The 24,609-nt window shown below is 40.6% G+C and overlaps 1 protein-coding gene across 1 annotated transcript; it reads right to left on the reverse strand.

The window, feature by feature from the left end:
- Window positions 1–9,337: 9,337 nt before the first annotated feature.
- FUNDC1 (FUN14 domain containing 1) lies at window positions 9,338–22,781 on the reverse strand. Its single transcript, XM_084506928.1, has 5 exons — window positions 22,656–22,781; window positions 20,806–20,962; window positions 18,871–18,946; window positions 12,607–12,735; window positions 9,338–11,237 (listed from the first exon to the last, which is right to left on the reverse strand). Exons 1-5 carry the CDS (start codon window positions 22,684–22,686, stop codon window positions 11,160–11,162), a joined length of 471 nt encoding a protein of 156 aa, XP_084363054.1. The 5' UTR covers window positions 22,687–22,781; the 3' UTR covers window positions 9,338–11,159.
- Window positions 22,782–24,609: the final 1,828 nt, after the last annotated feature.

The raw sequence follows: 24,609 nt of genomic DNA on the forward strand, positions 1-24,609 counted from the left end.
TCCTCATCTCAGAAAGAAACCTTGCACAAAACTTGATTTGCCTCTTCTGAAAAGATGAAACCTCTTTTTCAAAGAACAGAGGACATACCTGAAATCTAGAAGATGTTGGCACTGCCACCATGCACCCATGAGAAGCACTGACAGCCTTGAGAAGGGAACACCAAACCCGTGGGTTTCCAACACCCCCATTCTCACTGAGGTTGTTGAGCTGGGGAAACCAAGGCCATCCCTGCCAGTTGTCCTGAAGAGGGTCTATTTGAGGAAGAAGAAAGCAGCATGCGAGGCTGTGTGTCTTCTGATGCTGAGGGGGCCACCTTCATCTTTTTCTAAGTTCTGTGGGAAAAGAGCTGAGCCTCTCCAGTAGCACAGCTGGTGAGCAAGAGCTGCAGCTCCATCGCTGTGGCTGGTGGGGCATTTCCAGCAGAAACCGAAGCATGGTTGGAAGCAGCCCCCTCACTTGCTCTCCAGGGTGCAGTGGTCTGGAAGAAACTCAAACACAGAATGAAGAATAATTGGTGTTATACGGGCAGGGCATCACCTTTAGCAATTGGTAGAAGTACTTGTGTTCAAGTTTCACTCAGAAATGCCAGTTTTCCATGTTGCATAGTTCCTGGGTGGTGTGACACAGTAGGGAGGAATGAAAGTGAGGGGTGGCAGTGTCAGGGGCTGCCTTGTAACCCCATAGTCCATAGGACTGGGGGCAATGCCCATCCGTTACATGACCTGAGGAGTAAGGCATGCTTTTGTAGGCTTGGTCATCATTCCCCAGATACCCACACCATAATGCCAGCAGTGGCCTCCCCTGTGAAGCTCGGCTGCCCCTGCATGGAGAACCCAGGGCCCAGCAAAGGCCCTTCAGGTGCCTGTCATGGGCAAGGGGATGCTAATGCCTGTAAGCTTGTTAAATCCTGTCTGTCTTTTGTATGTGATAGGCAACCAACAATTTCTTAAAGCTTTTAGGCTGCGTATGGCCTTCTTACAGTCTTTTTGTACCCGGCTGAAGATGTGCAAACAGACTGCCCCAAAGAGAGGTTGGAAATACAACAATCCCATACACAATATCCCAGGGTGGCATCACCCAGGGAGGTCACCCTAAATGCAAGAAAATGGCAATTGTTAGTGGTGGACCAGGGCTGACATAAACCCTGGGGAGGGCCTTCAGTGAGGAGCAGGCAATGGGGACCACCTGAGGTCCTGGCCCTGCTCAGTGGATGGAGGATGGGCCATGCCCCAGGTGTCCCAGCATGGCTGGCCTCCGCAGCTCCTTGGCCTCAGCAGCGTGGCTGCGTGGTGGCCCTGTGAAGTTGCTTGGCCTCCTGCATCTGCCTGAATCATGCAAGAACAGCAAGTGGCTAATGAGGGTCTGTCGGCCACCCCATGGTGGTGGCCATGTCCCGGGAACTGAGTGCAGTTTAGGATTTGGGCCTGCGCGAGTCCTGGAGCAGGAAGCCCTCATGGTGGATACTACAAAAGGGTGCTGGGCATGGCAGCTGCTGTAGATGGGGAAGACCTGAAGGATGCCATTGTATCCCTGAACTCTCCCCTCATTGCCCCATCCCTGGAGGTGCTCAAGGCCAGGCTGGATTGGGCCCTGGGCAACCTGATCCGGTGGGAGGTGTCCCTGCCTGTGGCAGGGGGTGCAGAACTGGATGGTCTTTAACGCCCCTTCCAGCCCAAACCATGCTATGCTATGATTTTGTGATTTTCCTGGTGGTGTGGGCTACTCTAACACCACGTGTTGCTCCCACGGCTCCCACCTCTCTGGTTTTGCTCTGCCAGCCCAGTGAGAGCTGGTGCGGGGTGCTGTGGAAACCTTGTGCAGTGCATCTGAAAAACCCAGAGCCCCCCATGTCTGAAAATGCAGATTTGCATTTCTATTTGCATAGAAATGCTCTAGAGGTAGTTCTTAAATTCCCTAATGCTGTGTTGCTTTAAATCACATCTGTCTCCTTAATGAATGATGTGGACATGACTGTGCAGGGAAACTTACTCCAGCATATCCTTGCAAGGTATTTTTGTTATGTGAAAAGAAAAATACTGCATGCTGCTATACTATTCCTTTGTGCTGCTGTAGCTGTAACCACATGGGGATCAGTATCAGTTAAACTATTTCATTAAAGAATTACATGCCTGTCTAAAATAGATCAAATAATGAAGAGGTGTGGAGGCCAGACCTGGAAGTTGTGTGGACATAGAACATTCATTAAACCTGCAGACGATAAATTGTGCATAGTTCACATATTTACAGAGCTTTGTGAAAGATTAACAGTTACCTCCTCTATAATATACAGTAATGTAGGGGGAAAAAAGCATTTGAAACTGCAGAAACATCTGAAACCCTCTGGGAAGGTAAACCATGACTGTAACATTGCCAAGACCTCTTCTTACATTGACAACAAAGGATTTGCACTGATAAATCCTATTAATGGAGATTATTTGCATAAATCTTCCATGCAACAGACTCCAAACCATTTGTATTATAGATACTTCTGCAGCATGTGTGTTAGAACAATAAATTTTTAATAATATGTTTCTGTTGCCACTTACAGGTGTACGTGGTCAGGATCCACCAGTGTTTAGTTTTTCTTGTAGAGGTGATGTGAAACTTAGAAACTTATTAATGCCAGTCACCAGTGCTCCTCCTTGGTATTCAGTGTAGATTTCAGGAAGTACCCACCAGCTCTCGGTAATTCTGTCCCTGGTAAGTTATCACAACCATTTGACACAAGCTTTCCAACATCTCCCACTCCCTTTACTATCGTAGGATGTGATTTATCATTGCAGTCCAGGTGATCCGACAACTTTTAAGAGTACTAATTGCCTTATTATCCACTCCGGTGCAAGAGTAAAACCTTTTGACATTTTACTTCCTTCCCTGAGGAAAACAAATCCCGCTTCCTGGGACATTACCTTCTGCTGCCTCTGTGATTACTGGGGCGAAGAATTTCTCTAGGCCATTTGCCTTATCAGCCTCATCTGTCACCAACTTCCCAGTCCCTGCTCTCAGTGCTCCCTCAGTGCTTTGCATTCTACATTATTTCATGTATTTCCATATTTTTTTTCCTTTTCTTTTTTATTTGTCATGTCAATGTTCATCACATATTCCATTCCTTTTTTTCTATCAATGTGCTTTTTCACATCAGGCTCTGTGATACCTTGCTTCAGTTTTTACTATTTTTATATTAGTGTAGGAGTGCCTATTAAAGAAAGAAAAAAAAAATTATGATACATTTTTCTCACTGTTCCATATATGAACTCCAAGCCAATCAATAAAGAAATATGCTTTTTTGTTTTGTTTTAAAGACGAAAGCTGGAATTAGATGCTAAGGAGATGTGGTACTGCAATTATTTTTCCTGCTCGATACGAATAGCAAGAAAAGACCAGCCAAAGAAGAACAAAGAAGAACATTTACTACGTGTGTTCAGAAGTACTGGAACACAAGGCTAAACCCAGGAAAAAGACAGAGGAGATAAGTGGGTTGAAACTTAAATTTCACAATCCTATTGATGTGCTGCTTGGATGGGACCACTGGAGCCTTCTGCTCACAGCAGGATGTTCTCCAACACTGGATCAGGTCACCTGTGACTCTGCTCAGACCAACCCTGAAAACGCCTGAGGACAAAGCACCCACGTCCTCCCTGGGTGACCCATCCAGTGCTGCACCAACCTCCTGTTGAAAGTGTTTTTCCTAATGTCCAGTGTGAACCTTCCAAGCCATCACTTGTAGCTTCTTTTTGAGGGGTGATTTGGCTTCATCATCTTTGTTGTTCCCCTTCAAGTAGTTGTAGGCAGCCTCAGAGTGCCATTTGGCCTCCTCTTCTTCAGTCTAAACAACTTCAGCTTCCCTTGCAGGAAGTAAGCTTTGGGCCTCTCCACATCCCCCTTGAAGTGGAGGGCCCAAAAATGAACACAGTATTCCACGTGTGGTCTCACCAGTGCCGAGTACAGACAAGATGGTTCGTAGCTATCCGTAACTGATGCCCATGCTCCTCGTCAGCTACTTCAGCATATGATTTCCTTTATTTGCAGTGAAAATGGAGGGCTTAAATTCAGTCTGGGGTCCACCATAACCTCCACGCCCTTTCCAGCGGAGCTGCTGGCTATGTATGGGGTTAATCTGCCACAGACACAGAACTTGCTTCTTAAACTGTGTGAGATTTCTCTTGGTGCAATGCTCAACTTCCCCAAGGTTGCCTTTGAATTTAAGCTCTACAATTTAGCGTGTGCCAAACACCTCTCCTAATTAGGTGTCATCCACAGATTTGTTACAGGGCTGCGCTGCAGACATTGAACAATATCCATGCAGCAGCAGTGCCTGAAATGCCCTGCCTGTTACCACCGTGCCAGACAGACATCAAGGAGGCATTGACCACTACTCTCAGAGCCTGGCAGTTCGGGCAGTTTTCAGCCTCCCTGTGAGCCCACTCCACCACGCTGCAGGTCCCACACCCACTGGTGGGCATTCTGTGGGGCAATAAGACTTACAGAAATCATGGCATCATCCTTTCTCCCCTCCTCCCTATAGCCAGGCACTTCATCAGAGAAGGCAGGCAGGCTGGTCAAGCAAGATGTGCCCTTGGTAAGTTATTTACTCATCCTTCATGAGCTTGGAAGTTCAGACTACTTCCTGGGCTTCATCTCACCCAGCCTTCAGTACCTACAGGTGAGCAGGTCATCTTCTGCACTTCCTGAAAAACCATGGGAAAAAGTGGGCGCTTTTAGGTCAGATTCATCTGAGCCACCCTAGATGTCACTTTTAGACCAAGGTAAAATTGCTGCAGAAATGCCCATTTCCTTTCATTAACATAGGCAGACTGGAGTATCTAGCCTGACAATCATACTCAGACAAATTCCACTTCATGTCCCTACTTTTAGCTCCTATATATTGTGCAGCGCATGGTTTTCTGGTTTTCTGGTATCTGTAGCTCTGAAAGCCTAGCCAGAGATTGCTGTAACATCATGAAAAGAAAAGAAAACGTGTAGCTGTGGTATTATCAGTTCCAGCATTTGCTCTGCCTTTGCTTTCATTCATATACAAACCAATTAAGCAGTCAAGCATACGTGTAGCTTGCACAAGCACAAGCAGCCTCAAAACAAAGCTCCTACAGGAGCCAGCACACAATTTGCCCATCTGGCACAAGAAGCTTTTAAGTTTGGAAAAGAAGTATCATATTTAATGCTATAGAAATATTAAAAGTTATATTATTAATATTTTAGAAACAACATTTCTCAGTATTTTTTGACCTTAATCATACATTGTTATAGGAGCATTAAGAATATGGAGTTCCTTGCTGCTGTTAAGATTCACTTCTCTTTATTTTCCCAAGTGGTTTCTGAAACAATAGTTGGCAACGCTTGATTTTCATACATCTCTTTCATGCATCTGTAGGTTTTTCTTACATCAACAGCTTTGTTCAGATGTATTCTGGCTTTTGTTTCTATCTGAGCAGCATCTAACTATCAAAACTGGTTCACTGGAGAGAATTTGAAACCTGAAGATAAAAATTGTCTATTTGGCTGCAGTATGAGTTTGTTGCCTGTTAAACACATAAAAAAAAAAAAAAAAAAAAAAAAAACAAAACAAAAAAACAACCAATCTAACCTTAACTTCACAATTTATACTTCAAGAAGTAAGATGTTTAATTAAAAATCATACTAGATATATGGGTTGTTCATTCTCTAAGTCCCATGAGAGCACATTTGGACGTGTATGTAGATAACCTCTTGGAGAGATGAAATTTCAAAGTGTTAAATAGGAATTGTATGGCTCAATACTCATTAATTTCCTTAGTGGATGCTAACATATTCTATTAAGTATTTTCTAAATATGCAGTGCAGATATGCAGAAAGGTGGATTTTTATTGGTTTTGTTTGTTTTGTTTTGTTTTTTTAGGTTATATGAGCAATTGATTTTATGGGGTTTTGATAGTGAAGCCAAAAGCCTTCTGTCAAGGATTAGATGTGTTACAGCTCGCAGGTAAGCCTTCTTCTACCAAAGAGGCAGCAAAATACCCTGAGAGTAACTCCTGCCTTCCTTCCTACTAGAGCATTTCCACTGCAAGAAGTGTATTTAACAATGATTTATGGTAAACTTCGAGGAAACAAGACTGCAGTTTCCGTCCCCACTCCCACGAATGCTGAGGTATGTCCATGGAACAGAATGGAGAATGGAGAGACCAGGAACAGCTCACGCCAAAATACCTTCTGGTTCGGTGGGTCGGGTACTACTCTGGGAAGCTGGCGAAGTTTCTCTGGAAGAGGTAACTGAATGTGGTCTCTGGTTTCCTTGAGCTCTCTGACCCTGAGCTGTTAGCTGGCAGGCAGTCCAACAGCAGAATTGGCTTGTGGGGTTTATTCCCCAACTTCACAGCAATTTCAGGCAGTGCATTCCCTCTTTCTCAGAGATCAACAACACTATGCCACTATGCACTGTTCTGTACAGCTGTGAAAAAAGAAAGAAGATGGGAAAAACAAAAGCAGGGAGATCAGAACAAGCAGTGAACAGAGATCCTGGGGTCACAGCAGTGAGGGGACAAGGCAAGAGGTGATGGAGGCAGAGCAGCTCCAGCTCCTGAACCTGTGAACTAATCACAAGCGTTAAAATGCATTGGTTTAGCCAGCTGTAAGATGGAGCCAGCTTGGGTCCAGCAAGGTTTCAAGCATGGCACCACTTGTTATAGGATTTGCTCTGCTGTTCCCAGCCTGGTATGTGAGCACAAATGCCTGTATCACATCCCTGCACCACGTTCCTCAGCACACCAGGATAAGAAAACCTGATAGAGCATTCAGGCGGTGCTCTGACAGACCTGATAATCCTTCACAGACCCTCCCCACAATAATCTGGTAAAATTGGCTTCAGGCCTCCCAGGTCCTGGTGAAGGTCAGCTTTCAGTACCAGGAGCTCCCCACCCTGCATCAGCCCTGCTTCCTGGTAGGACAAAGACCAAAGCTGATCGTTCCTGTCTCATTTTTGAACTGTAACACAAAAGACAAAGCAGGATGGCATCTACTACTCCTGACCGATTTAGGACTTCAATCCTTCTCCCCTACCACCTGTCCACCCAGTCTTAGGGTGACCAAAACCCCACGTTTTCTTATGATCTTTCCAAAATGTCATCTGGATCTCATCGTGCTGAGTTTGGGCAAGCTGTATCTTTTTCCACCAGCCCATACGACCTCACACAGGCAGTTGCAAACTACAGAAGTTTGATGCTAAAGTCCTTCTTTCAGATTTGGAACAGTTTTCAAAAGGTTAGGAGGAGGTGTTATCAGTGCTTCTCTGCATTCCTGCATGCTATTATGAAACATTCGCCTGAACAATCATTGAGGCACTAATTGTGAATTATAGGTTTGAATTCTGCCCTTTGTTCTGCATGCATCCTGCCTTTTAAGACCTCCCGACAAATGCCTTGAACCTAGAACACAGCTCTATTATTAACTGCAGTATTTTCATTTTCACTTTGGCTGCTACAACAGAAACAGCCTTCAAGGATTAAACCAAATTCTGGCCCCTTAAAGTTCTGCAATAAAATCACACTGATTTTGGCCAACCAGCCATCTCACTTTAAATTAAAACCTGATGCTGCTTTAACTAAGTGATTTTTTAAAATTGGATTATCCCATTGAGATAATGCAAAATGAATAGATGATTTATCAGCAGGCTCTTCCAGAACTCATTATTCGGTAAACTTTCAACAGATGTTCCCTGCATTACAGAGGGTTACATGGCATGCCTTAGTGAATCATTTTGCTTCGCATTCAATTTTGAAGTGACTGATAACAACTGCTTGAGGGGAAAAAAAAATAAATACACAAGCCTGTAGAAAGCAAAGGTAGACAAACTTACCACTAGGATGGTTTTATCATGAGCTTCACCAAGCAGTATTAGCTATGGCCAGGGATGATAAAGTTGCTTTTCTTGCATCTTTAAATGTAACTGAGCACTCTGCTAGGTTCAAGATGACCACTTTTGTTTTCTTGAAGTTCTTCCGTGACACAATGAAAAGCTCAGAAATGCCAGTCCAGCCTTTCAGTACTCCACACATTTCTAACGCTCTGCTTCTTAATCATCTGCCTCCTAAAATGGACACTGTTTTTCCCCCCAAACGGTCTTCAGAATAAAATTTTCTTCAGTCTTCATTTCACCTTCTTCTGGATCTTCTTAGCCTCCATTATTTTTTGGCAGAGGGGATGACAGTAACTTTGGAGTCATTCCAGAAGACACCTTACCACCAGAAACATCATGCTCCTCTTATGCTCCACTCCGTTTCTGATGCTGTCATTTTTTATTTTTTTTTTGACTGTAATGTTACAGAGCATTTTGTTGGGTGCAGGGATACACAAGTCCCCACTCTGAGCTCACACAAATAGATACTCAGGTATTTACAAGAAAAAAAAAGTTACACATCTTTATTCAGTTGCATAAACTTTGTGTTTATCCAAGTCTGCTGCTCCATCATCTCCTCACCCTGCCAGTTCTGCCTGCAGCTGCAGCACCCCCCAGAGCTAACCAGGATCCAAGGAACAGCTTCAAAGCACTCTGCAAACCCCCACCCCTATGCCAGCAGCCGTTCCTCAAGTCATTAAGGCATGAATTAAAGCCAATCTTCACACAACCAACCTGTGCTCACCTTCTCAGTTATACCACTGCTCCTTATTTTTCTCTCACACCACATTATGCTTCTTGTTCCAAAGCCTTTGAAAAAAAAAAAAAAAACACTAGTAAAATATATTTTTAGTTCGATCAGTTCTTTATTCATCATCATCGTACTGAGTATCCCAGATAACAGTAACAGGACAGCAGAACAACTTTCCCCTGCAGAAATTGGGCTTGCAGACTGCTATAAAAGTTATTTTAAATTCTACTTTTAACTATGAAGCATATTTCTTGCTCACAGCAGCCCTTTTAGAAACGGCACTACATGATGTTCCCTTGAAGCCCTTTCAGAGAGTAGGCTCCTTTTTAGATGCAACTTTATGGGTTCACGTTATCGAGGTGCTCACTTCACTCCTGGAGACCTTCAGAACATCTGAGTTCACCCGTGTGCATGGGTGACTGGTAGCAGCTGGCTTCAGTAAATCTTATGACATGCCAAAAATCCATTAGCTTCCCCAGCAGAAAAGAACATAGTGGTCACCTTCCCAATATCCTTTAGATGAATACTAAGGAAAAAAAAGCTTTCATACAAAGTTTCATTCAATGTTTTTAATTCCAGATGACCCAACCTCTTCCTTGGCTTCCCATTTCCAATGAACTGCAACAATTGTTCTTACATAGCTTTACAAATTCACCTTTTTAGAAAAACCCAAAACCTCAGGATGATAACATGCAGTATGTTTTCCTTGTTGCCTTTTTTTTTTTTTTTTAATTCAAGCTTTGATATCCAAAGTTCTAAATGGGTTTTAGCTTGACTAAACCTTTACTTAAACCTGGCAGGCATGCATGATGTGCTTCATGACTTACCCCAGCCAGATGAAGTTCACCAACAACATGTTAGGGCCCCTGAAGTTCACACATGCCCTGATCTAACTATATACTGGGTTATGATGTCAAAGGCCTCTCACGTACAGTCCATCTGACGGAGGTTCATCATGTGTCCTGCTCACCAGGAGTTCACATTCAGCCATGGGATGCTGATGCATCATTCCTGCTGTTCAGGCGTGGGAACGAGAACCCAACAGAACCTGTATGAGGCAGGCTCGGTTTCACATTAACTTACGGGTACAGAATTAAAGCAGGGAAAGGAGGACAGAGCAAACATCCCATTTTCTTAGGTAAAAGGTTCACAAGTTTGAAAAACAGAAAAATGTACAAAACATGCATTTGGATTCCCAGCTTCTTGAGAATAATTTCGTAAGAAATGACCAAAACCGCCTTCAGAATCAGCTTCAGAATACAGCTTCAGAATCAGCTGTAGATAGACTGGAAAATTATACCTCCACTCTCCTTTAGGATCTGCCTCCTGCTTTGATTTGTCAAAGACAGAGGCAGCAACCACATCCCACAGATGAAGCCTCATTTGCTTTCCCAGACATCAGAGGCAATAGGCACTCTTCCAATGAGCCTACTGAAGCCAAACTGTACCCTAGATTTCCCATAGCTGACGCCCTAGATACAGAAAGCCAAATTAACAGTGAAAGTCAAATTAAGTGACAACTTTTTTTCTTTTTTGAAGTCTAAGTCGAGCAGAACATAGTGGCAATAGAGCATGGAAGTGAGCATTACCTCATGATTTCCAGCTAAAATGGACTACAAGAGAAGCCTTCGGTCGATCCAAGGTACATCATACTATCATGGCATCAAGCCGTGCAAAGCATGAGCCCTTGCAAAGTGCTCAGGGAGAAGTCTCAGTGCTTCATTTCACCACCTACTGAAGCCTGAGAGGGGCTCCATGGCTCATTGAGTATAAAACAGTAATCCTTGCCACAATTATCTGCGTAGTACAGTTTTATCAATGAATTTATGCATGTCTACACATCTGGGAAAAGTAGCATATACATTCACTTAGCGCACAGACTTGTGTGCACAAATATTTGTACCAGATGCCTGCAGGACATGAAAGTGAGACTTCTTCTCTATGTATACGAGGCCGGAGTCAAAGTCAATTTTCACTTTTAATGAGCTGATGATTCTTTGTTATTTAATACTCTGTAAAAAGGTATTACAGATTTATAGATTATTGCAGTGACTTCTAAAGAACACAGGCAGCCACGAGGCTGAAACTACAGTATCATGTACAGTACATAGTCATTAATACTATCTACTACTGCATGAAGAAAAATACTTTTAAAATTAACAGTATTTACTTGAAAACATAGAAATGGAGCTTCCTTTCTTACAGTATGCTTACATATCTATATTCCAAGAATAACATTTTAAAAATGCTAGATCTTGAAAGGTCATAGATAAAAAGAGTCATGATGAAGATGAACCAGTTTTGCCCAGAAATGCTATAATGAGCACACTGCGTTTTTTCAGCAAATTCTAGTTTTGCCAAGCTTCAAGAGGCAAAAGCCTAAAATGTGAAAGCTTCCAAATTTTCTATCTATTCCACTCGTCTTGCTCTGGAGGGCACAGTGACCCACACTGCTTTCTGACAGTGTGTCACCACAACTGTTCTTTGACATGAATGCCATCAGGAAGAGATGATTCAGGTCCTTACGATGCAAGGCCCAACAAAAAGCCTCCAACAAATCCACTGGAGACCACGATGTTCTGTTTGATAAATTCTGTTGACTGAGAAGAAAAAGAAGATGTGTAAAGAACTGAGTCAATCGTGCCTGACTATAACATTTAATACTCTTATCACAATTGCCTGGAAACAAGCACACTGGAATTGGGGAGGTGGTAGTAATCCATCTGAAAACCAACGAAGTTGGGTGCCAACTGCTGGCACCAACGGAGTGAAACCCATCTCTCTACTGTCTTTAATAATGGGTTTGCAAAACAGTCAGCATTTTGAGTCAAAATTCAGAGGAACTGTCATAGTAATTCCATGCCAATACCACTTTCTTGGATTAAAACCAATGTACAACTTTTGTATATAATATTTCATGAAATATTATCACTGAGTATAATACGTATCTAACATGCTATTTCATAAATCCTTTACTTTGAAAACTTGAAATTAGCTATTGGGACACAATTAGTAAAAGGTAATTGGAAATAAGGAAAACAAAAAACTTCCTGTCCCATCCATTTCTGCAGCAGAATGGAAGAAAACCCTCTCTCTTGGCTTTCCACTTTAAACTCACATTAAAAGGTAAGGCGATTTTTAGCAACTTAACTATAATTCCATCAGGTTAAGTATAAGATGTCAGAACTCTTTATTACAAAGCACCAGTGTGGCTGCTGTAACACTGTTAGTCTGCAGTACATTCCCAGTCAGGATTCACAGTTGCACAGAAACTTATAGGGCCTACATAACATTTTAAAAGTGTGTTAAAACATGCCAAACATGCCTTTTTTCAAAAGATAAAATGATAAACAAGGTCTTCAAATGTCAGAACAAAATGGCCTCTGACACTCTGATCAGTATGAGTCTTTTTAACACAGCACGTAACAGCGGCTGTAGACATATTTTTCATGTGTAAAAATTAGATTTAAAAAATACACATATCTAGTTACAAAGTGGTTATTGCTTTTCTCCAGAAAGAGAGGTTTATCTTTCCTAATCAAGTAATATTGTGATCAGCAGACTAACCTTTTTGGGTCTTTGAGCTACCGTGTTTTAACCACACACCCCCCTCTTTTTTTTTTTTTTTTTTTTTTTTAACCAAGCCATCAGCACATCAGCTCTCTTGCTAGCCAAGAGGGTGCACAGACCAACTAGCAAAGCCCATGGCAGTCCCTAGGCCACATCAAAGTTGATGGTTTTCCAACAACAAAAGCCCATGTGTGATCCTGCAAGAGTGAGCAAAACACCAAGTTAAATAACTTAATAACTGATAACTTTTAATAAAGCATACAGCCAGGCTATTTCTGATGCCTACCCATTCTAATCAGACTCACGGTTCAGCTTTGCACGACGTTTCCAACTAAGCACTACGTAAGGTGGAAAGCAAGAAAAGGTGGCTGGTAGAGAAGTTTATCTGCTTAGACTTACCTCTTCGATTAGAGTATTGATTTCAGGTGCTGCCTTATTTGCACGCTTTTTTAACTGTTTTTTTGCTTTGTTTACATCTTTTTCAACTCTCTTCCAATCAACTTGTACGTATCCACTATGACTAGCAATCTAGGAAAATAAAGTAAATTTAGTACAGTTGAAGTTAACATTTTATGAGTCAAAGTGCAATATACTAGTGCCTACAAATTATCTTTTGTTTAAATGTTGTTTCTATGTATTACAGACAGAGGAAAAGACATTGCTCCAATTACAACACTTACTCTGTGTCAAACACTGTATTTTACCTGCAGTAACACTGATGTGAAAAAGAACAATGAATTGCAAAGTTCAGTAGGCTCTTGGTAATTTTACCACTTTTCTATTGCTTAGTTATAAAAGTTTTAAAACATTTTTCTTCCTTCAGAATTGACTGTAACTAATTGCAAGGGAAGAAAAGTACATTCACAGAATAACAATGAAAAAACTGTTCCATTTTAGCTTCTTTCAAAATTGTGGAATTCTGATTTGTGACTGGGCATTTGGGGCTAATAAGAATCATCCTTGGAAATACCAAAAACTTTCATTCTATTTTATATCATTTAAACTATCCAACAAGAAGTATATGAAAACAGAATTCTCACAGCTTCTAGAAAAACCCAGTAAGTAGAAAAATAACACGGCTCACATACAGCACAAGTACTGGGACGTATGCAAAATATTTTGGGTGACTGTTCCTACCAATTTCCACTCAAACTCACAAAATTAATTATCATTCATGAGATTGTTAGCACATTTAACCATCATCCCAATCCTTTCCCTTATTTCTCTAACTCAGATTTGATCCTGGAAAAAGGACGTTCATTTACTCAACAACATTGACAGCCCCACCAACTCACAAAAGAAATGCATATTTAAATGTTTGTAAGATAACATACTAAAAAAAAAGTAATTACTGTATACCCCAGATAATAATTAAGGGAAAAAAACTCAGTCATAAAAAGAAGAAAATCAAAACTAAGGATTCCTGCTCATTTTAACTGCTATGACAAATATAGACAACTAGCTTTAAATGATTTATACCAAAACAAAAATGTTTGTGAAGAGTGAGATTTCTCAGATCCTTCTTAAAGTTGTGTTTGCCAATTTCACATAACTTACGTAAGTGCTTTCTATACAAATGGTATAACTTGTAAATAAAACTCACAGATAACAAAGTTCTGTGGAGTAGATATTTAAACACAGGATTTATTAGGTTTGGGATACAATAAATCCATTGACCTTGCCTGTCTAATGTAAACCATTTATGCAGACAGGTGCTGGTGTTAGGCAGGGATAAGTAATTAAGGACTGCCTGTACATTGTGAAGACATAAAACAACTTTTAAACTGTACTGGTTGCACATCCAGTCTCTGGATGACACACCAAGAGAAAAACCCATTAGGCGTTGGGCTAATTTTCATTTTACGGAGTTAACATTACCACAAGAATTTCAAAGAGGCCTTAGTGTTGAACTGGTGCCTTCTGACTCACAAACCTAAAAACTAAGTGTTGATTTAATATATTAAGTCCAACACAAGATTAGAAATACAACTTTTAGGGAAGCAAACGCATTAATAAAATATAAAATGGACTTTAAGAGAAACAGGATTAAGACTAGTTCAATTAGCTCAGTTATCCTGACAGTACAGGCATGAGGCAGAAGTTTTCAATTAAGCTCTGTTTTTAATTAAGCTCCTAACCATAGAAGCTATGTAGCAGAGCTCTTAAGTTCTGCTTTCAAATTTTAGTATACAGCTATGAAATAAATAATAGACAATGTTTAGAATATGAAATGTATAATGGCGGAAAAAGATATCTTGTACTTCACTGCAGTGATAGTCAGAGCTTGTGTCATATCTGCTTTGGCTGCAGTCCTACAAAATATATTGTCTAACCACAGAAAAAAATCCCACTGAAGTCTTATGCTGGTGAGACAGACTTCAATTTTTAAACCCTAATTAAGCTTAAAAAAAATATCTTAACTATTAGTTTATGGTCAATGTTCCTATAGTAAATTTATATAAATACAAATTCTGAAAGTTCAGTAGCATTTTTAAAGCCAGTCCCTATGATAATGGAGATAAAACATTAATATTCCATTATCAGTTATATCCATTATATATATTATATATATTAATATAATTATATATATTGATATAATTATATATAATATGAATATTATGTCAGATATTTGTTCAAGATCTTCCAAATCTATTAAAAAAATGTTTTCTAAAAACGCAATTAAAAAATACATTAATGCATGATTAATAAAAATGCTTCCTTCCTTCTTTACACTAACCAAAATGAGAAGGGAACCTAAAGGGAAGGCCTCATTTGGGGGTGCTGTTGGATAGGCACACAAGCACTTTGTTATTATGAAGCATCATTAAGGGTAATGAGCAAACGATGCACAAGAGCAAAAAAAAATGCTGTCCCATCTTCCTGCATGCAAGATGGCAGTTGTAATTTCCTCAAAACCAGGATTTCTCTCGTACTCAAAAAGGCCTAACCAAGCCCAGAAACTGCACACAAGCTCCCCATGCTCAGCATACAGAAGCAATGTGAAGTTCTTGGTGTTTCCTGGTATTTACCTAGGCAGCAACCCTCCCTGCTCCTGACCAGGACAGACCTGACAAGGCTCTGACTTCAATATACAGAGATAAGGAGGGACTGAGAAATGATACAGTATTTTTTTTTGTAAGAGCTGAGCTCTAGAGGCTGTATCTTCAGCCACCATCTACTGGCACAGCTCCCCTGTGACCATAAAACTCCTCCAGTTTACAAAAGCAGAAGAACGATGCCCCTCCACTTCATGTAAACACCTGCCAGAAGCAGGGCATTTCTTTATAAGGCAAACTTCCAGATACTGTTTGCTTTGGCTCTTCCACTGAATAGTCCCTCTAAATCTGCACGAATCATCTGTCAAGTGAGGTACCCAGCGCAAAACCAAATGCGACTCTCCCTCTGAACAAGTCCCTGCCCCAGAAGCGTGCTGCTCTCCCACCGCTCCGCTGAGATCCCACAGCATCAGCGTGGCACTACCAGACCCCTGCACAACACACAGCTGAGGCTGTCTTAGGGTTTGTCTTGCTTCTTACATTGCTTTCTAAGCTCTTTCTCAAGGCAGAAGGTATTTTAATGAGTAGTTGAATTGAATCTATCAATGGCATGTTAATGGAACGAGGCAAAATTTATTACTGAAAGCACAAATAACTACACAAATACACCATTTTATGATTAAATAGTAGTCAACACAAAATGGAAAAAGCCACAATTTATATGTTGACTGCAGAGCAAGAAGTAATGAGACCATTACTAAGGATACAGGAATTTAAAAACACCGAGAACAAGCACTCATTAAGAACAATTGTTTTAAGTAACTTATTACAGCAGAACCACACCAAGTTCACACTTCCCTGCTCTTCAGGATCTCACTAAGCTGTGCGCTATGTAACCTGTAAGTTTGACAAGGGAAATCCCTTAAGCTGATACCCGATAGGAGAAATTAATTGTATTTTTCTTGGTATAGAGCATGGGTATTGATCATATACCAGCATACTTGAAGAATCACAACTCCTTCAATAAAAAATTGATCAAGTTAAGCTGTTGAAATATCCAGCACAGAGATGTGAGAACAGGTCTTAATTCTGAAGAACAATGCAGATTCCTTCATGTCATTTTTATTCTTCTCAGGCTACTTTTTATTTAATCTGCATTAAGACTGACATATTTATAGATCATTTACAGTAATTTGAAAGATCTTTTTACTTCTTGTACGAACTGACACTCCAAAATGTATTGCTTTCTGTTTCCTACTAGATTTCTTCAGATGAAGTCGTCATATGCTATAGAAATAATGCACTTTTTAAATTCCAGGACTGAAGTGTTTCAGTGAATGGGCTTTATCCAAGAACCTCGCCTTCTGTAGTTCTTTTTCTTGTTTGAGCAGGTAATTACAACATCAATATTGCAATCAGGAGCTGGAATTAAATCTGCAATTTCAGAAAAATTTGCAGATAAAAAGGAATTTTTTAGTCACGTGCTGAAACGTTCCTCTGCCCACACAGGGGAAGCGTTGAACATATATTCATAAGGAAATTAAAAACATAATGTGTGATCTTTAAATGAAAAAATTAAAGACTACAGAAATGTAATTACACTATAGAATTTATGACTCAGCTTTAAAAATGCAAAGCATTTTGAATTAAAATGAAAGACCAAGGCATCTACTTTATTCCCTTCCAAGAGAATCTGATCTTTCTTAATTAACAATATAGACAACTCAGTCAAAATATGCAACTTGTTTTTCTTCTTAGATAATATTCCTTTTCAAATACACTCTAAATGAGATCAACTAAGAAATCAGACACACTATCACATGGCAAACTGATTTTACACATAGGAAAGCTCCCCAAACTTCATAGCTCAACAAGCAAAAATACTTGCATAAGTAACATGTTTTTAAGCAAGCTCTATTCTTCACTATTTATAGGTTTTAGTTTTAACTTTTTAGCTTTGTGGTAAGAAGCACTAATGGGGACTTGCAGGCAACGTTCTGCCTACTGCCCCTGGATTCCAGGCCTCCGTTTGGCAGGCTCAACAGCCAAATTTGGATAAAAATTGTCATTTAGTGAATTAAGACCAACACTACTCTAAATGAGAAGAGATTTTGGTCATGCTTAACTTAACTTTGGTCTGGTTAACTTAAAGACAAGTAGTTTAAAGATCCACTATATATATCGCTTTACATTATACTTTTATATATATATATATATATATGCAAAGATTTCAGTGTTCCCTCATCATCCAGAAATACACACAGTGGGCTAAAGAACTGCAGTGTTCTCAATTTGATTCATTTGGTGGCTTTGCACATTTTGCCAAAAATTTACATCTGGATGATTCTAAACCTTTTCAGATTCAATACATTTGTAAAATCCATCCCAAAGTTTAGCTACAAACCCAATAACCAGTGCTTTCCAGAAGATTTGAAGAGGTCAGCAATGCACCATGGTGAAGTGGAACAAATAATAATGCTATAAAGCTTCATATGAAAAATTTTTCATTTTGACTATTTACATTGTTGTTGCTTGCCTTTGAATAATTCGGAGTAAAGTAGGTGTTATACTTGTTGAAAACAAGTTAAACCAAATAGTGTTGGAAAACCTACATTCTCACATGTAACTGAACTACAGTGCTTATGTTTAACAACGGCCTTGGAGGCTTAAAAAAAAAAAAACAACAAAAAAAAAAACACAGTGGAGAGGATGATGGTTTCTCCCCCAGAAACCATCCAGGGCCATGTCGGCAATAATAAAAAGAAACTATCTTCGTCCCTGTCTCAAAAAAGAAAAAAAAAAAAAAAAAAAAAAAAACACAGCCAGTGTATTATTTGAATAAACCTAAACGGCCACCAGTCTATTTCCTCTAGAGTAATTTGAAGAAAAAAAAATAAAATAGACAAGCTTACAGATGTTAAGACATGGGAAACACTAGCCAAGTAATTTTAATTCGTTTACATCTCAGAAGGATATGTGAAATTCTCCTTTGCTTAAAGCCTTTTAATTTATTTGAAGACGTTTTGGAAATCTGTCCTCCCCTAACACAATACCTGATGAAAAATTTAAATAGCCATGCTAGATAACACCATTACATTTTTTTTTTTAGACTTGAAATCTGGTTGAACAGAGGAATGCAATGAAGCCATCAGAAGTCAGGAGAGCTTCAGAGGTTCAACAGATGTAACTAGCAAAGACAGCATGGGGAGAAACGGGAAATGAGTGGCTTCATAATTGGACCAAAGCATGTCTTCCAAGCAACTGCCAAAGCAGCCCATTTTTTTCAAAGCACTGATAAAAATTCTCAAACCTATTTAAAATAAACACAGCTTTAAATACCCTGATCTCTCTAATAAGTTTACTTGTAGTTCCTCTAAGCTGGCAATATGTATCACACACAGCATCTCAGTTTCTGCACAAAGGTTTCTTTTGGCTTATCACAACTATTTCACAGGATAAAGAATAGATTCCAATTTAGGACTGTTATTTTAGAGCTGTCTCTTTTACACGCAATATTCCACCTGAAATTAAGTTTATATTGAGAACACTAAAAAGATGAAGTAGATAAGAAGCCTTCCTAATTAAATTTTTAACCCAGCAGCTGAATTTTGCCTACAGTTTAAGTAAATAACATTTGCCAACTTATAAAGCATGAAATTCTACATACTTGAAGCAGAAGAAAGCCACCACCTACTGCAGTTGCTGCAAGCTTTCCGACTTTCTGGAACAAAAATCCCGCACACCTTAGGAGAACAAAACAAAAAACCCAGTCCAATGAAGTTGTCTGCTCAACAATGCCACACTCCAAAATTCCTGACTACAACTATTACGTTGTTCATTTAACAAAAGCAAACGTATCATTTCACATTTCTTAAATCTTTAGATCAGAATATTTAACACAAACAACAGTTAATGGATAACGTCTAACACAAAACAACACGAGCAACGGCTGCTAGTTGATGACTGATGGCCCCTTTTAAGCAAGCTTCAGCTCTGCGGGCTCTGTCTATACATAAAAGCTGCATACTGCTATTCAATGCAGCACTTTTAACGAAGCACAGGAGAGCGATACAAAAGTGCCATTAGAACTATTCCCAGATGGAAGGTTAATATATTACACTACCATTGATATTAGCTACATGACCTGTAACTTAACTCTCAGGCAAAAACAAGTTACATCCCTACAGCAAGTGCTAAAAGCTGGAGGGGAGAGGAGGACGAGGCAGGGAAGGGCACTCCTCTGGGACACGGCCTTGGCCTGTTTTTAGGGGACCAATGCAACCAGCGATTTAGGATCTTGGTCACAGTCTCCAAACGCTCCCACATCAAACACAGAACCACATGGATATCAGCATCACAGAACAACTGTGGCAGGAGGTCATCTGGCCCAAACCATGCCCAGAACTGCACCATCAGACCTGAGTGCAATTGGGGTGCTCAGGGCCCTGCTGGGGCGGGTGCAGGACGCTTCCCAGGCTGATGGTCCCAAAAATTTTCTTTGGACTCCTCCTCTGGAACTTAACCTGCCCCCTCACAGCCCAATGCACGTGTGTTGTTTTTTTTTTCCCCTTGCATATGGGGGGTGAATTCCTATTGATATGCACGAATACACACACACACACGTATGTACATAGACACAGACACTGCAATACAGTTCCTACATCCTTCATAAGCCACTTCTTGGATGCCAGACCCCATTCACTATTCCCTACAGGTTTCTGAGTTGGTCTATTCACACCTAACGTCTAAAAGCTATTTTAAAGCTAAAAAAGCAAATCAAAAATCAGATTGAAAGTTAAGGCTACACCCCCCAAAGCTGTACTAAGCCTGTAAATAACAATTTCATTTTTAGTTTCTTCCACGTTCCAAATCTTATACAATTTCATTTTAAAAGTTCCTACACTACTATAACATTGCTTTTCACTGAAATTATTATTATTTTTTTTTAGAACACTGGAATAAACAAGGACTAGTCAAATACCTTGACACAGCTGCCCAGTTTGTGACCACACTTTCCAATTTCTACCTATCACCACAGCATGGTTAGGCTAAAACAATTTATGGTATCTGCTCTCGTGTTAACTGTAGAGAGACTGTTAAATTGTTCAAAATGGCTCCAGTTTAATTTAGAGAAACGAAGACGTCTCTATAAAATGGGGCTCTTAAAGATACATTCTGTCACACATTCATTTCTTAATTTCTTTTACCTATAAAAGGCATCTTAGCTATAATATCATAACTAGGCCTCCAAATCCCCACTAGTAAGTTAATCTGATTTTCCATAGAAACAAAAATGACATGCAGTAATTTTCCATTTACTCCTTAGACTTTCAGAGTTCTGACATTTATTTCTTCAACTTCTTTTTGCAGTAACTGGTATGGGTTCCTTTAGGTAACTGGTACATTTTACCAATATTACAAAATGACTTTAGGATGATGAGTCAGAGCAACGAGTTAAGAAATTGCTCACGCATGTATAATTTTCATCAACGATAAAGGAAACCCTATTAGAGAAAATAAACGTATCTGCTTCATATAGCCTGGAAAAAGATCTAAGAACAGTAGAAGGTCTAGCGCAGTTATGAAAGCGACGTTCTCTCACCAGCCAGTCACTCCGCCCATCACAATCTGTGTGGCCACAGAATATTTTTCTACAATTGGTCCCGAATTGCGGCCAAACACACGATTCCACCAATGGTGACGCCTTGCATATTCTGTCAGATCCAGCACTTCATAGGAATCATCATCGCTTTCACGTTCTTAAAAAGAGCAAAGAAGAAAGAAAGTTATTTTCTGTTATGCAGTAAGCTAACAACCTATCAGAAACATCCACTATCAAAACCCCAAGCATTAGCAGAACTGTATTTGGCATTATCTGGCTAATACAATGGTTTATGATGCCATTTATGGGCTACCTATGGTCCAGAGGTTCACAGAACAAAGGACTTTGTGATTTTATGCCACAATCTTCAAGAAAAGACTACAGGAAATCCACACGTGGCACAGAAAAGCTGAACAGGAATCTCCTCTCTGTTCAAGTAGAGGAACTAAAAGGCCTTGGAGCTAGCATGCATCTGGTTTAACACAATAAAAAAAAATAAAAAAGAAAAGAAAAAAAAGAAAAAAGGAAGTCTCCTCTGCCCCTCTCTGAGATGGGCTCTGGTTAACCTGTAGAGCAGCTTGCTGCAGGATGCTGAAGCTACCAAAAGCTGATGTGGACTCCAAATAACAACAGGGAAAAAAAAGTAAAGGAACAACAACAAAAATCCACCAAAGGCTATCAGGAGGTCCAGAGCAGAAAATCCTCAGAAACATTCTGAGAAAGCATCGCTGCTTGCTTACCGTGTTATTCTTTCCTAGCTCACCCTGCAGCCGATGGCTTTCAGACACGAGATGCTGGGTTTTCATCTGACATCGTGCGATTGCTTTTATGATCTTCAGCAACGTGAAACGCACCTGACTTAAGAGAAAGCCGATGCTTCTCTTTTAAGAATCCCTGGCTTTGTATTTTCTTCAGAGGGCAGGACATTAGGTTAAGGTAATAAGGCAAGAACAGCCACGTCTGTTCCCATTCCACCACAGACAAAATAGATGAAGCTGGGACTTCAATTAAGTTCCATAATTTCAGCACAATTCTCTCAACGCTTTCAAACTGGGCCTTCTCCTACAACTCCAAATTAGGCATCCTGAATACCTAAATACCATCCTAAATACCGCTTATCCTCAAACATCAAAGGAAGAGGTGGCCTACTTTCAAAAAGGAGCATTTTATAAGCACACCATATTTCAGTATACACACACGGAGGGTTAAAGTCCACTTCTGTTTAATATATTTAGGGAGAGGTGTAAGATCAGCAGGGCTGCGGGGTCACTGCAGAGGAGAAAAGTTTCGTTATTGCCTACAATTGTAAGGAGTTGTGATGTAAATGTTCTGCTCGTGTTCACAATGTTGTGTTTGTTTTTTTTAACCTCTTATTACAAGTGTGAGTGAAAGGCTAAAAAATAGATAGAATATGAAGAGAAAATAGAGAAAATAGTTAAGTAGGATGATTTCTTTCCCTTTATTATCACTTAGGTGATAGTAAATAACAAGGCCCATCATGATAAAGAGTCGCAGGTGAATGCTCTCTTTGAGGCATCAAAGACAGTTTATCTTGTTTAAAAAGGGAACAAAGTACTCCCAGTCACAGCCTGTCAGTTGTGTTAAATTGTAATTTATTTTAGGGTCAGAGGCACATCACAGCTCGCACACACAATGCGTTGCGCGGCCAATAACAACGTTTTAGCGCTTATTTTTGATAAAACAAGCGAACGAACGCCCTTCCTCGGGCGACAACGCTATGTTTTACACCCACCCGTGCCTACCCAAACCTCCACCGCGGCGTTTTTGGGGTGTTTTTTGCGCGAGCCCCGCTGCTGCCGCCCGCCCGCCCCACGCGGCCGCGGACTGACCTGAGGCGCGGCGGGGCCTCCGCGCCGCCATCTTGGCTGCGGGTCACCACCGAGACGGGGCCGGGGCCGCTCTGCGCTGCCGGCGGCCGCCCCTCTCTATGGTCCGCCCGCCGCGCCCCGCCCCGCCCCCTCCCCGCGGAGTGACGTCACGGGCCGCCGAGGCGGCTCGGGCTCCCGGAGGATTGTGGGGGGTGTAGTTCCTGGGGAGGGCCGCCATTTTGGGGGGTAGCCCCGCTGTAATGTGGGGCTTGGTTTCTCGGCAATGCGCACCCTGCCTCTCATCCCACATTTTAAAGGTCGGGAGAGGGCTCAGAGCCGTGGTACAGAGCCCGATGATCCCCCCCCCAAGGCGGGAGACATCAAGCAGCACGGCGCAGATGGAGGCCTGGGTGCTGTGCCCAGTCACCGTGTGGCCAAAATGGTGCCACCCCCATGGCAGTGCCTCCTTCTGCTCCTTGTTACCTGCTGCTTGGGCAAGGTCCCCGTGGTGTGGCAGCATGGCAGAGCCCCTCCTGCGTGCGCCGCTTTGTCTGATAAATAACAGACATGTTATTTAATGTGACAGACCAAAACCCCAGCTTGGCGTCTGTGCCTCATGTTACGAGGTTTCGAGCCATCACATCCCACGAGCAGCATGCCCAGGGAGATTTAAGGCATCTCCAGTTGATTCCTGTGGCTCTGGCCCAGTTAGATAATGGCATTTTTTTTTTTTCCCTCATGCAATGAAAATACACAAGACTTACTTGCCTTGGTGATTGATATGTCTAAGGTCATCATATAAGTAGCCATCAGAAAGTCTCTGAATAATTCTTACTGTGGTTTGGAAATAAAATTGTGGTAATAGTCATTGCAACTGGCAACAGGCAGCTTTAGCCTTCTGTACACAACTCACACTTCAAAAATTCTCATTGTATTGTCGTAGGTATTAGGCATCCCGTAAAAATTAATAACCAGAAAAGAAAACAAAACGCAACCCCCTTAAAAATTAAAGTAAATGTGAGCCAAGAAACATTTACCAGAAGTGAAATTCAGAATCACTTGACCTCAGTTTACTCCCTCCTTCATCGCAAAGTTGGGTGCTGTTGGTGTTGCTTTGGTGAGCGAAAAGCCACAGAATTTTATTTTACTGCCTTCATTAGTTTTTTATTGTGTGCAGTTCTGTACAGTCTTTATACTCACAACATAGATGGCACAATAAGTATAGCTTCAGGAACTTTGTGGCAATGTGAATATCAAGAAAGCAAGAGAGTTCAAGTATTATAAATAATAAAAGAAAATTGGGAATTTACTATTTTAAAATGTTTATAGTCTCTCATTTGGGCTCTCCTGCTGCCAATACACAAGACATTTTCTTCAAAATGGGCAATTATAATAAAAAAAAAAAAAAAACACTCTCCGATGTCATAAAGCTTTTTTCATAGAGTGAGACAAATCTCTCAACATGTGAACTATGCATTTAAGATTCTAATTAACCTCTTGATTATACCAGCCTTAACAGACATGCAAAAAATAGAAAAACAAATGTTCTACATAAAGATACTTCTTAAACTAGCTCTGGGATTGAAGTTAGTGTGGCTAAAATAGCGGCTTGCTTATTAACTGATTTTATTACAAACATTTGCCATCATGATGGTCACACAGTAGCATGCCAAGATAGAATTATGTAGTATATATTTTTTCTTGATTTTTTAAGAACTGGTAAACAGAAGTTAAAAAAGAACTGTCACAGTTCCCCGAATTAAAAAGTTTTTGATGCAACTGCTCGGTACTCAAAACAAAACCCCACAGAACATCATTTGATAAATGGGGGAACTATGCCACTTAAGATTTTCAATAAATCTATTTTCATGCAGAACAGAGATATCTTCAACAATTTGTTTTGACAAAACAATAACGTCTTTGGACCTTTCATGTTTAGGCATACACATTTTTTGTTCTTGTTATTCGATTGAAT

Source organism: Aythya ferina (genome assembly GCF_964211825.1).
Source record: "Aythya ferina genome assembly, chromosome: 1".
Taxonomy (NCBI): Eukaryota; Metazoa; Chordata; class Aves; order Anseriformes; family Anatidae; genus Aythya; species Aythya ferina.

Bases quoted from the DNA above. Each gene is read 5' to 3' on its own strand.
- FUNDC1 (XM_084506928.1), bottom strand. From the start codon at position 22,686: ATGGCGGCGCGGAGGCCCCGCCGCGCCTCAG. The intron at 20,963-22,655 runs GTCAGTCCGCGG...GCTCTTTTTAAG, and splicing joins GAGGCCCCGCCGCGCCTCAG to AACGTGAAAGCGATGATGAT. The intron at 18,947-20,805 runs GTGAGAGAACGT...TGTTCTCCTAAG, and splicing joins ATGGGCGGAGTGACTGGCTG to GTGTGCGGGATTTTTGTTCC.